Raw genomic sequence first — 13803 nt, 5'->3', positions numbered from 1 at the left:
TCTTTTTAAAGATCCATAAAAGCATTCCAAAGAATATGAATGATTGCAAGTTTGATAGATCTTTCTGAATTCAGATTAAAAACATATTTCTTTCTTTTTTTTTGCATATGCTGAAAGTATAAGGACTAGTTTTTTGCCTGTTGTTTTCATTTAGTGTTTTATCTTTGCAATATTTGGCTTAAACTCCTGTGTAAAGCAGATTTTGTAACTAAAATGTAAAGTGCTTTCTAAGAAAAGGTGGTTAGAACTGTGTTGGTCATTAAAGTCTTTTTGAATATAAGAAACTAAACGAGATTGTTTGTTTTTTCTTTCAGCAAATCCAAATTCAAAAATTCAAGACCCCCCTCTGTGATACAAGGCCTTTTTTTTATTTCATGAGGTTATTTTATGTTATTTGTGGCATTGTAATGTCAAAATGAAGGTAAAGTCAGCATTTAACATGCTCATATGTACAGCCTACAATCTATATTTGTTTGGCAAAAAATGCAAGACAGAAAAAACACTTTATTGAACGAAAGAAAAGCTTTTAAAAAGTGATCGTTAATCAGTGTGAGTAGGTTATAGGTTGTGCGTGCCATCAAGATACTACAAAAAAACTTTTAATCAAATCCCACACACTTACACAACCATCTGGACACTTCTGGACCAAGTTTTTCTTTTTCTGTTTGGCAGGGTATGGTGGGAAAGAGAGGGCGATCACCCTCCTTTTTCTCCTCTTTCTCTCCTCCTCTTCCTCTCCCGGCCCAGGTCAGGTCATCCTCACAGCTCCGCCTTTCCTCACTGATCTCATCCAATCCTGCGTCACTTTCACAGCTCCCACAGGACAGGACACACCTCACACCGCAACCAACCCAGCCAGTCACAGCTGGCCAGAGGCTCCAGGCTTCTGTTTATGCCAGCAGAGTTGATTCTGTTGATTCTCAGGCATGGCTGGATCCACCCCAATAAAGCAGGATATTCACTCCCTTCCAGTTTCTGGAGCTCAAAATTCACAGAATCCCACATTTTGGTAAATACTACAGTCTAACTGTAATGAGTGCCACTACACAGCGTGGGATTCCCTGACCTGAGCCTCCACAATGTTTAGTTCAGTAAATCTGGCCTTCACTCTACAGTGAGAATCTTCAGAGTGAATATAGAACACTGCTGCCACCTTGTGGTCTTGGACTACTACATCTAAGCAGTATTACCAGTGCCGGTTTAAGGGGAGCCTGGCCACGTCTTATTTCTCCCGTTATGTCACATGAATCGCCAGAGGGCGCCCGTGAGCGAGTCCTCAATGAATGGGGTGATTGGAGCGAAACAGATAAAAACAAAAAGTTCAAATAGTTTCTCACCACTTGTCCAGGACCTTCCCTTACTTCTTAAATAATTGGTGGGCATTGCTGCTTTTGAGCGCTGTTTGGTTGGTATTACTGCTACTGAGCGCTGATTGGTTGGCATTACTGCTTTTGAGTGCTGTTTGTTTGGCAATACTGCTACTGAGCGCTGATTGGTTGGCAGTACTGCTTTTGAGTGCTGTTTGTTTGGCAATACTGCTACTGAGCGCTGATTGGTTGGCATTAGTGCTACTGAGCACTGATTGGTTGGCATTACTGCTACTGTGCGCTGTGTGGTTGGCATTACTGCTACTGTGCGCTGTGTGGTTGGCATTGGTGCTACTGAGTGCTGTTTGGTTGGCATTACTGCTACTGAGTTCTGTGTGGTTGGCATTAGTGCTACTGAGCGCTGATCGGTTGGTATTAGTGCTACTGAGCGCTGTTCGGTTGGCATTACTGCTACTGAGCGCTGTGTGGTTGGCATTGGTGCTACTGAGCGCTGTTCGGTTGGCATTACTGCTACTGAGCGCTGTGTGGTTGGCATTGGTGCTACTGAGCGCTGTTCGGTTGGCATTACTGCTACTGAGCGCTGTGTGGTTGGCATTGGTGCTACTGAGTGCTGTGTGGTTAGCATTAGTGCTACTGAGCGCTGTGTGGTTGGCATTACTGCTACTGAGCGCTGTTTGGTTGGTATTACTGCTACTGAATGCTGTGTGGTTGGTATTACTGCTACTGAGCACTGATTGGTTGGCATTAGTGCTACTGAGCCCTGTTCGGTTGGCATTAGTGCTACTGAGTGCTGTGTGGTTGGCATTAGTGCTACTGAGTGCTGTGTGGTTGGCATTAGTGCTACTGAGCGCTGTTTGGTTGGTATTACTGCTACTGAGCGCTGATTGGTTGGCATTACTGCTACTGAGCGCTGATTGGTTGGCATTACTGCTACTGTGCGCTGTGTGGTTGGCATTACTGCTACTGAGCGCTGTGTGGTTGGCATTGGTGCTACTGAGCGCTGTTTGGTTGGCATTACTGCTACTGAGCGCTGTGTGGTTGGCATTGGTGCTACTGAGCGCTGTTTGGTTGGCATTACTGCTACTGAGCGCTGTGTGGTTGGCATTGGTGCTACTGAACGCTGTGTGGTTGGCATTAGTGCTACTGAGCGCTGATCGGTTGGTATTAGTGCTACTGAGCGCTGTGTGGTTGGCATTGGTGCTACTGAGTGCTGTGTGGTTGGCATTAGTGCTACTGAGCGCTGTTCGGTTGGCATTACTGCTACTGAGCGCTGTGTGGTTGGCATTGGTGCTACTGAGTGCTGTGTGGTTGGCATTAGTGCTACTGAGCGCTGTTCGGTTGGCATTGCTGCTACTGAGCGCTGTTCGGTTGGCATTACTGCTACTGAGCGCTGTGTGGTTGGCATTGGTGCTACTGAGTGCTGTGTGGTTGGCATTAGTGCTACTGAGCGCTGTGTGGTTGGCATTACTGCTACTGAACGCTGTGTGGTTGGCATTGGTGCTCCTGAGCGCTGTTCGGTTGGCATTACTGCTACTGAGCGCTGTGTGGTTGGCATTGGTGCTACTGAGCGCTGTTCGGTTGGCATTACTGCTACTGAGCGCTGTGTGGTTGGCATTGGTGCTACTGAGTGCTGTGTGGTTGGCATTAGTGCTACTGAGCGCTGTTTGGTTGGTATTACTGCTACTGAGCGCTGATTAGTTGGCATTAGTGCTACTGAGTGATGTTTGGTTGGTATTACTGCTACTGAGCGCTGATTAGTTGGCATTAGTGCTACTGAGCGCTGTTTGGTTGGTATTACTGCTACTGAGCGCTGATTGGTTGGCAGTACTGCTTTTGAGTGCTGTTTGGTTGGCAATACTGCTACTGAGCGCTGATTAGTTGGCATTAGTGCTACTGAGTGATGTTTGGTTGGTATTACTGCTACTGAGCGCTGATTAGTTGGCATTAGTGCTACTGAGTGATGTTTGGTTGGTATTACTGCTACTGAATGCTGTTTGGTTGGCATTAGTGCTACTGAGTGCTGTGTGGTTGGCATTAGTGCTACTGAGCGCTGTTTGGTTGGCATTAGTGCTACTGAGTGCTGTGTGGTTGGCATTAGTGCTACTGAGTGATGTTTGGTTGGTATTACTGCTACTGAGCGCTGATTAGTTGGCATTAGTGCTACTGAGTGATGTTTGGTTGGTATTACTGCTACTGAATGCTGTGTGGTTGGCATTAGTGCTACTGAGTGCTGTGTGGTTGGCATTAGTGCTACTGAGCGCTGTTTGGTTGGTATTACTGCTACTGAGCGCTGATTGGTTGGCAGTACTGCTTTTGAGTGCTGTTTGGTTGGCATTACTGCTACTGAGCACTGATTGGTTGGCATTAGTGCTACTGAGCCCTGTTCGGTTGGCATTAGTGCTACTGAGTGCTGTGTGGTTGGCATTAGTGCTACTGAGTGCTGTGTGGTTGGCATTAGTGCTACTGAGCGCTGTTTGGTTGGTATTACTGCTACTGAGTGATGTTTGGTTGGCATTACTGCTACTGAGCGCTGATTGGTTGGTATTACTGCTACTGAGCGCTGATTGGTTGGTATTACTGCTACTGAGCGCTGATTGGTTGGCATTACTGCTACTGTGCGCTGTGTGGTTGGCATTGGTGCTACTGAGCGCTGTTTGGTTGGCATTACTGCTACTGAGCGCTGTGTGGTTGGCATTGGTGATACTGAGCGCTGTTCGGTTGGCATTGCTGCTACTGAGCGCTGTGTGGTTGGCATTGGTGCTACTGAGTGCTGTGTGGTTGGCATTGGTGATACTGAGCGCTGTTCGGTTGGCATTGCTGCTACTGAGCGCTGTTTGGTTGGCATTAGTGCTACTGAGTGCTGTGTGGTTGGCATTAGTGCTACTGAGCGCTGATCGGTTGGTATTACTGCTACTGAGCGCTGTTCGGTTGGCATTACTGCTACTGAGCGCTGTGTGGTTGGCATTGGTGCTACTGAGCACTGATTGGTTGGCATTAGTGCTACTGAGCGCTGATCGGTTGGCATTAGTGCTACTGAGTGCTGTGTGTTTGGCATTACTGCTACTGAGCGCTGTTTGGTTGGTATTAGGGCTACTGAGTGCTGTGTGGTTGGCATTAGTGCTACTGAGCGCTGTGTGGTTGGCATTACTGCTACTGAGCGCTGTTTGGTTGGCATTACTGCTACTGAGCGCTGATTGGTTGGTATTACTGCTACTGAGTGATGTTTGGTTGGCAGTACTGCTACTGAGCTCTGATTGGTTGGTATTACTGCTACTGAGCGCTGATTGGTTGGCATTACTGCTACTGAGTGCTGTGTGGTTGGTATTAGTGCTACTGAGCACTGTGTGGTTGGCATTACTGCTACTGAGCACTGTTCGGTTGGCATTACTGCTACTGAGTGCTGTTTGGTTGGCATTACTGCTACTGAGCGCTGATTGGTTGGTATTACTGCTACTGAGTGATGTTTGGTTGGTATTACTGCTACTGAGCGCTGATTGGTTGGCATTACTGCTTTTGAGTGCTGTTCGGTTGGCAATACTGCTACTGAGCTCTGATTGGTTGGTATTACTGCTACTGAGTGCTGATTTGGTTGGTATTACTGCTACTGAGCGCTGATTGGTTGGCATTACTGCTTTTGAGTGCTGTTCGGTTGGCAATACTGCTACTGAGTGCTGATTGGTTGGTGTTACTGCTTCTGAGCGCTGATTGGTTGGCATTAGTGCTACTGAGCGCTGTTTGGTTGGTATTACTGCTACTGAGCGCTGTTTGGTTGGCATTGCTGCTACTGAGCGCTGATTGGTTGGCATTACTGCTACTGAGCGCTGTTTGGTTGGCATTGCTGCTACTGAGCGCTGATTGGTTGGTATTACTGCTACTGAGCGCTGATTGGTTTGTGAAATCTTTGTTCTCTCTTCTCTCCATGTCACTGCTTTAAGGCTTAACCGAATGTGTACTCTTCTTGTAACAACCTCCATGTCTCCTACATCCACAACCAGCATTTCTCAGGTATGACAGCAGCTTTACTTACATTTCTTTCTGTAGCATGTTTGTTTTTGTCAGTTTTTTCCACCATTGTAATCATAATTGCTTTAAATAAATATTGTTGCTGTCGGGACAATCCTTGTATCTCCATTTTTGTTGTTTTTCATTTTTTGACATAATTTGAAAAAGCCAGTTGTCCTTTAGGATGTCTCAAAATTTCATGATGAATGGACCAACAGAAATGAACTGAACTGAAATTGCTTGGAAAAATATTTATCCATTTACATCCATTAAAAGAAGAAGAACATTTTTCTTTTTCATGTAAAGTGGAGACACAAGCTTTTGTTCTAATGGCAGCGATATGTCTGTCTTTGCTTGATGTCAGTATTTTAGACTGTAACAAGACGTCACCACAAGTATGTCTATGTTTGGCTCTGTCATGATTGATTTATTGACTGACTGTAATAACCATGAATAAAGAACAGTTTCGTAACTTTTTAAAATGTCTTCTCCTGGGGGTCTTTGCTGATATCATACATGAAAAATTGGTGAAGTTCACAGTTTTGAGTGGAAGATAGGGCACTGACATGAATTGTGTGGATTCCATGAGTCCATAGGTTCTCCTTTCTGCAGCACAGACTGTATTTCTGTGTCTTACCATTCAAAATAAACATATAGCATCACTTATGCACTGTAAAAAATACTAATTGCTTGGTAACAAGCAATTGAACTAGTTTTATTCAATCAAAATTGCATTGATTGAAATAATTGTTCATTCAAAGTATGTATTTAGGTTGAATAAAATTAGTTAATTTATTTGTTACCACCTGAAGTATTTTTTTTAGGTTGAACTGAAAAGTATCTTTTTAACTGTGTGAAGCTGATGTTGACTTGTATTCATATTTCTGTGCCACCTCAAATAGTGGAATGAAAACATTGAGATTTAATGTGATTGAGAGGCTTGAATGCTTGTACAAGTTTAGTTACTCGACAGAAATATGTCTGTATATATTTTTTGGATTAGTCTTATCTGTATGTGTTGTCTGATGAGTGTTTATTACCAGTTTTTCTTACTTTTTCTTACTTTTTCTTCATTTTTGATGCAGCCATGAAGAATCCACCCTCACAGGCTGCACGTGACAAAGAAATTGACCAGACACCACCACATCTGTTAAGAGACGAGTGTGTTTAGCACAGATGGGTAGGCTTCATGTTCATTCTTGTGCTGTCTCTCTCTCCCACACATACCTATACACTCACTGGCCATTTTTAAGGTACTCCTAAATTACAGATTGCTGCATACCTTTTACCCCCCTTTCACCCTGTTCTTTAGTCGTCAGAACCCCCACAGGACCACCACAGAGCAGGTATTATTTGGGTGGTTTATTGGACACAGTAATGATGCTGGAGTTTTTAAACACTGTTGCCACTCACTGTCCACTCTTTTAGACACTCCTACCTTGTTGGTCCACCTTGTAGATGTAAAGTCAGAGGTGATAGCTGATCTGTTGCTGCACAGTTTGTGTTGGTCATCCTCTAGTCCTTCATCACAGGACGTTGTTGTTTTCTTTTTTTTGTTATTCTCACTCCAGTGACACTGAGGCATTTAAATCATTGCTGTATCTGATACACTAGTACCAGTACCACACATACTGCCATGCCAGTGTCACTGCAGTACTGAGAATGAGATAATAATAATACCTGCTCTGTGCCGGTCCTGGTTGGGGTGCTGATCATTGATGAATGAGGTGAAAGAGGTAACAAATTATGCAGAGAAACAGATCAACTAAAATCTGCAATTGCAGACCTATAAAGTGCACCTATACATTAGTTGGACCTGATTAAATGGAAAATGAGCATAGATGCAATGTACATAATTAAGTGACCATTGAGTGTGTACATACAATATAACGTAAGTACAACAGTGAACTGCACACACCAGTTTAGTTTGTAATTTCTTGGTAAACACCACTGTAGCTGTTTCTTTACTTATGTAATTGTTATTCCACTCATTTTGTCTGAATTATAAATTGTTCGGTAAACAAAGAAATAAAAGTTAATATAACTCAAAGAGCTTTGCTCAAGACTAGTTGTACTTCTTAGTACAACACATCGCCTCATGTTAGCTCAAATAAATATTTCTTTTAAAAGAAAATGTTACTATAACTAAGAATTTACAAAAATTGAGTGAACAAGAAAAAAATGTATGATTTTATTTTTTTGTGCAAGCTAAACTTTTTTTACATTGTATCTGTGAGCAGAGGGTCTGAGGCTGAGACTAGACAAGACTTTACAAAACCAGCGTAACTCTGCAGTCATGTCCATATCTGTATTTTGAAGTTTCCTAGTTTCCTATCTGAGCTAGTAAATTGATCAAAAGGTGTGGCTAAAAAGGGTGACTGCTGATTTTTTACTGTTGACTACTGACAATTTTTAGTGTGCTAAAAAATATTTCTAATTATTGGCAGACTCTGTTTAGTAGACTCCTTCTATCTGTATAAAGCATATGAGTCTTTGTACTAACATTAGGCATGAAGTAAATGAAAATTTGGTGTTAAGAAAGACAAACTCCATTGACCTGAATGCATTTTCTGGAATAATGGCTGTTCACTTATTTAAGTTAACATAAATCAGGAAAAATATAAATAAGTTAACATAAATTTCCTTCCTATGAGAAAATAAGAATTTTGTCTTTTAAACAACACATGATCTAATGAGGTAAACAAAGTACATTTTTAATTTTGATTTGGACTAAATTTTGCACACGCACACACACACACACACAGGGCCACATTAGAGTCATACTGCCCTCTCCCCACTCACCCACTGGTTACCTAAGAAAATATCTTGGTTTGACTGAAGACTCATTCTATTGATTCTTCACAAAATATCTACACCATAGTTAACTTCTCAGCTAAGACCTTGCCAACATTAGTCAGGTATGCCAATGAGAGGGCATCACCTCACTGAAGATCACTGTAGGATGGCAAAATTATGCTCTCTGTGTTTTACCAACTTATAGATGCCAGTGTCTGCCAAATTTACATGATGATGCTTTTTGGATATTTTTGGCTGTTGTGGTGTGTGAATACATTTAAGGTAACCTGAATGTCTTCAGAAGTGTTAACAGATTAACATAATTTAAAACTGTGCACTTTTTGGAGCAGACTTTTGGTAGCATTGGGTGCTCCTGGGCAGTCACCGAGGTCACCCTTGTGGTGTGAATCTGGCCGCGCACACACATACATATCCACAGAGAGGGCAAAAAATATGTTTTTTGTCAGATAACTAAAACAGGATTATTGACTTCATCGACTATTCATATGACTGAAAGAGGGTGTGAGACAAAAGCAAGCTCAACAAAACTCAGGCTTTAGCCAAGGTAACCAGCTTCACTTATTCAAATATTCATATTTAACTGGTTTTCTTAATTGAATCCTGAACACATTCTGATTAAAGTGGCTGTATCTTACACCAGTTTAAACAGTTGTGGAATATGAAACAAGATAAATCAGTTCATCTCTGAAGAACATGCTATAGCTACAGTGTTATTATGTATAACATTATATGTAATAAGAAAAAGTTAAAAGAGTTGAGAACAGTAACAAAAGGTATGCAGCTTCCAAGGCCCTATTGGGAAAATCTTTTGAAAAATATTTAATGTTATTTAGGCTATGCGCTTGATTTCGTGTAGTCAACTTTATGCCCTTCCAAGGATGCCCTCATAGAAATATGCATACATTATAGCTCTTCTATTCTGCTTCCTGTGTAACTGGTGGCAGGTGTTTTAGCACTACAAGACATTGGAGACTCATGTGAAATGGCATGCAAAAAGTTTACAGCCGCTGAATTCACTGCAGCGGTTTTGGAAAGTAGCAACAAAGATGACGAAGCATTTTGATATGAAACATATGGATATCATGTTATGTGCAAGTGCCTTTAAAGGTGAATTTAAGAAGATATGCAAAATTGAGAAAATGCCCTCAGATGCCAGAAGTTTAATCAGTAGAGCCAAGTGACAATTTAGTATTATCATAGGGTCTCTCAACTAAGCTCCACCCCAGTGCCATTATGTTCATCTTTAAGGAGTTTGTAACCCCTTCTGACATTTGAAACAGCATGCTGTTGCTGATTCTTACAACCCAGACCACTGGGTTATTCACAGAATCAGGCTTGTGTTCTGTTATATAGTGATGCAGCGTTCTGATATGTAAATTACCAAGCACTTTTTTAAACATTTGTAAAATTAATTATGTCATCTTTGCATGATCCCATTTAAACAAAACAGTATGTAAGGTGACCCTGGAATAACTGCTGCACAGAGAGCCACAATAATCCCTAAATTCAGATTCTGAGGCACTAAAGCCAGAAAAGCTCCAACTACAGCTCCTATTACTGCTCCTGCTCTTCCTGCAAGTCCTCCATATCTCTGTCCCAAATCTCCTGCTGCATTGAGGGCCATGCCAGCCCCCCCAGATGCAGCCAGCAGACCACCCAGCGATGCCCCAGTGCCCAGCATGTTAGATGTTTTCAGTAAGGATGTGAGCACTCCAAATGTGGCAGCCACTGCACCTATGCAGACGTCAGTAGCCCCCTCAGTGACAAAATAGGAGAACAGCGCGGCCCCACAAGAAGCCTGAAACATCTGAATACCGAGGGCGAGAACAAAGAAGCGCTCCAGAACTAGTAGAGCAGGTATAGTGAATTCAGCTGGATCTAATAAAGGAACTGGTTGGTCTTTATCATGGAAGGAGCTCCTGGCTATGAGAACTGTAGCAATCATAATGCTTGGTATCGCCACAGCTTTCTTGCTGAGATGGAATTTATGAAACAGGCAAAGCAGCAGAGATGGAAGAATGAGGGGCAGCAGAGACCCCAAGTCTAAGAAAAAAATGAATTCTGTGCCAAAAAACAATACGGCCATTAGACGCTCAGAATATATCAACAAACATACCATAAATGACACAAAAACACTGATACAGCCATAGAAAAAGCCAGAAAAAGCACACAGTAATAAGGATATGATTGTGCTGGCCAGTGTGTGCCATAACATGAATGTTATACCAGAATTCACTGAAAAGACTTTAAAGATAAAGTTAGAAAAAAATATTTCCAAAATAGCTCCTAGTGCAGCTCCAGTCACTGCGACTCCAAGTACAGCCACAGACGCAGCCAGAGCTAAAGCCTTTCCTGAGGCATCTTCCCATCTCTGTCTTTTGGCCACATTATAAGCTTGGCGTCCACCTACTACTCCAGCCGCTGATGACAATGCGGCACCTAGTAGAGACATGTAGGTGACATATGAAGAAGTAATAAATGGGTAAAGTTCTGAAATCTTCATTGTGAGCTCTGTCTGACTTCGTGTAGCATCTTTTAAAAAGCAGACCATCTCTGCAGACATGGCTCCCATGCAGCCTCCAGCCACCAGTCCAAGGCCCAGCGCTCCAAACTTATCTACAACAGAGCAGAGAGTATGTTAAACCCTGTAACATACATTAGTGCTTAATACACAACATGGTACAAAAGTATGTAGATACTCCTGTTAATTAGTGAGTTTGGCCACACCCTTGCTAAAAGCATACACAGCCTGTGTACGTGGGCAGTATAATGGGCTGTACCAAAGAATTCAGTGACTACCAGCACAACACAGTGATAGGATGCCGGTTTGCCAACTTCCTGCCCTGCTGGCGCAAGATCAGGTCCATAAAGAAATGGTTCACCACGTGTAGTGTGGAATAACTTGACTGGCCTGCACAGAGTCCTCATTTCAACCCCATTGAATGCTAGGGATGCATGATGATATCAGAATCATACTGGTATTGACAGATATGTGCACAATTAGAACAGAAATGTCTACATTTTGTGAAGGTTTATGTATTGGCATCAGCACATATGTTCATGAAAAATATCGCATATCAGCATGAGCCCACAATTCCCATATTGCTGCGTCCCTATTGATTACCCTCAGGCTGAATTGAAACACAGACTGTGAGCCAGGTCTTATCACTTAACATCGTTGCCCAGCCTGGCTAATGCTCTTGCGGCTGAATGGAAGCAAATTCCCACAAAAAGTGTTCCAAAATCGGATGTAAAGCCTTGTCAGAGAAGTGGAGGCTGGTGTAGCAGCAAATGGGAGATGAGCTCCATATTACAGTGTCCCACTACTGGCTCACGCTGCTGTAGAGGCTCTGGAAGCATGACCATATAGAGAGCCATGCGAAGAGGCTCATGGGAGCGGTGGGTAAACAGATACTGGTCGGGAAGTTCAGCGGTGGCTGCAGGCGGTGGGTTGAGGGCAGTGTGGACAGCAGATGGCCCATTGCACTCTCCATCACAGGCTCTGGACCGATATCCCTACTATAACCAGGCGTGCTCACGCACACCAAGAGAGGCACATCAAATGGCTGGAAGGTGGCCATAGTCCAGCTCAGGTCAGTCACCAGCGGTGCGCACAAGTAGCAGCGTCAATGGTGCAGTGGGAGGTGGAGAAAGTGGATGGCGACCGGGTGGAGTGCCGTTGCGGCTGCTGTCGTGGCCTGGGGGCCTTGGGGTACTCGCCGCCTAGGAGGTGTGAGTGTTTTGTGTTGGGAAGCCTACGGCTGGTGGTGACCTCCCCCATGAGTTCAGTGCTTTGTAGGTGCCTTTCTGCGAGGTCTTTAATAAAAAGCACTTCTCACAGCAGGATCAAAGCCTCCCCTGTGTCTAACTCTATGCCAACAGCACAATATTAATGCCCTTTAATGAGATTTCATTCAGGTGTATGCATACTTTTGGTCATGTTGTGTGTATATATATAAAAAAAAACAGACAAAAAACTTAAAATAGACAGAAAAAGAAACTCACTGCAGATAGAAGAGGATTTCACTCTGGATCTGTAAGCACAACAATAAATGAAAGAGATGTTTGGAAATTTGCTGTATATTTGATATCTGTTAAAGGAAGTGTTTATAGATATGTTAACTGATAGTTGTGCGTAAGATTCATGTGTCTCTAATCACATTTCAAGAGTGTTGGCTTTTAAATATGAACGCAGAACTTCTGAACTTACATAATGGATGTAGTTAAAGGTGGAACAGCAGGTTCCGTCAACTGTATTTGTATCTCTGCCATATCTGTAGGAGCAGAGGCTTTTGTTATAGTCATACCGACTAATGTACCCTTGTAGTGTTCATTTGAAGGCAAAAATAGGAGGCACACTACAACCAAAGCAGGATGTATTCATGTATTAATGAGACTGAGATAAAAGTTGTTTTAATTATAAACCTTAATAATATATTGAAGAAAAAAGCAATATTTTTAGTCATTATCTCTGTGAAGTATGTCCTTAACTGCAATAACAGCAGTGATAGAAAAGTTTCGGTAGAAAAGTTTGATATTCCTTGAGGAAATCGGAGAAAAAGATTAGAGAGACTCATAATTCTCCCCGTTTTCAACAGTATATAGAAAATGCAAAGCTATGGGCACAAGATGCAATTATAATAGTTCCACTTGTAAACCTGAACAACAGCATTCACATTGGTGTATTATATTCAGGGTGGCATGTAATGGTTGAAGGGCAAATCAGTTTCTTTGGCATTACACAGATGGCAGCCTACCAGTCCCCAACAGGAATTAAAAAGTCTAATTAAAGATGGTCTGTTGCACGATTTAGTCCAGAAGCTCTGAAGAAAGTCACTAACTTTGTGAAACTGTTCTGTGGAACAAGTTTTGGAATGTTCAACTTAACCCTTTTAGTTTCAGCACCACACAGAACCTGATCCTGAATAGAAGCAGAGATCTTATAAACCAAACTCTTACTGATATAGCATGGTGTTCTTGCCGAGTAGGGGAAATCGAACCCCTGCCGGCAGCATTGAGGGCAATGGTGTTACCCACAACACTATATAAACCACAATTTTACTGTGTAGTCAGCACTGCAAGGTAGGCACAATGACCCAATATTACTGAACAATTAAAATAATTTGATTATAGTTTCAAATTGACAATGGGCACTGCATTTACAGAAACTGACCTAAATGTGTTCTGGGATCACACAATGAGCACAGAGCACTGATTAGTGCAAGTTAGCAATTTTGTTTGACATTACTTTGTTGCCTTTGTTGTTTACCTTTTAAGTGTGTGTGTGTGTGTACTGTTGTGCTTCATTTGTGTTTTTGTTAGTTGTGTTATTTATTTTCATTGACAGGTTGAAATGTCAGTTCTTTCACATTTACAGTAAAATTTATATTAAAACAAATGAAATATGTATTCTACAAATCCAGAACTTAAATCCTGTGTCCTTTATGAGAGAAAAGCTCCAGCTGCTGCTCCTAGTAATGCTGCTGTCCTTCAACCCCCTTACATGGCCATTGGCCACTTTATTAACAGAAGAATAGCTCAACCAGTTTGCATCAAAGTCTCTGTAGTTACAGAATAATAAGCCTGGGTTTAAAGGGGTTAATGCTGATCAGAAAGCTGAATACTACATAACCCAATTGCTGTATCAGCGTTTGAA

The 13803-nt window shown here is 42.3% G+C and overlaps 1 protein-coding gene across 1 annotated transcript; it reads right to left on the bottom strand.

Moving 5' to 3' along the window:
* Positions 1 to 9564: 9564 nt before the first annotated feature.
* Positions 9565 to 12415, bottom strand: LOC118821732. The gene is made up of 3 exons (XM_036590461.1): positions 12358 to 12415; positions 12153 to 12181; positions 9565 to 10763 (listed from the first exon to the last, which is right to left on the bottom strand). The coding sequence occupies exon 3, from the start codon at positions 10717 to 10719 to the stop codon at positions 9565 to 9567; it is 1155 nt and encodes a 384-aa protein (XP_036446354.1). The 5' UTR covers positions 10720 to 10763; positions 12153 to 12181; positions 12358 to 12415.
* Positions 12416 to 13803: the final 1388 nt, after the last annotated feature.

Source organism: Colossoma macropomum, unplaced genomic scaffold (genome assembly GCF_904425465.1).
Source record: "Colossoma macropomum unplaced genomic scaffold, Colossoma_macropomum, whole genome shotgun sequence".
Taxonomy (NCBI): domain Eukaryota; kingdom Metazoa; phylum Chordata; class Actinopteri; order Characiformes; family Serrasalmidae; genus Colossoma; species Colossoma macropomum.
This window is presented reverse-complemented; position numbering and strand designations above follow the sequence as displayed.

What these genes read in the sequence shown, in the direction of transcription:
- LOC118821732 (XM_036590461.1), bottom strand. Translation starts at nt 10,719, where the DNA reads ATGGGAGCCATGTCTGCAGAGATGGTCTGCTTTTTAAAAGATGCTACA.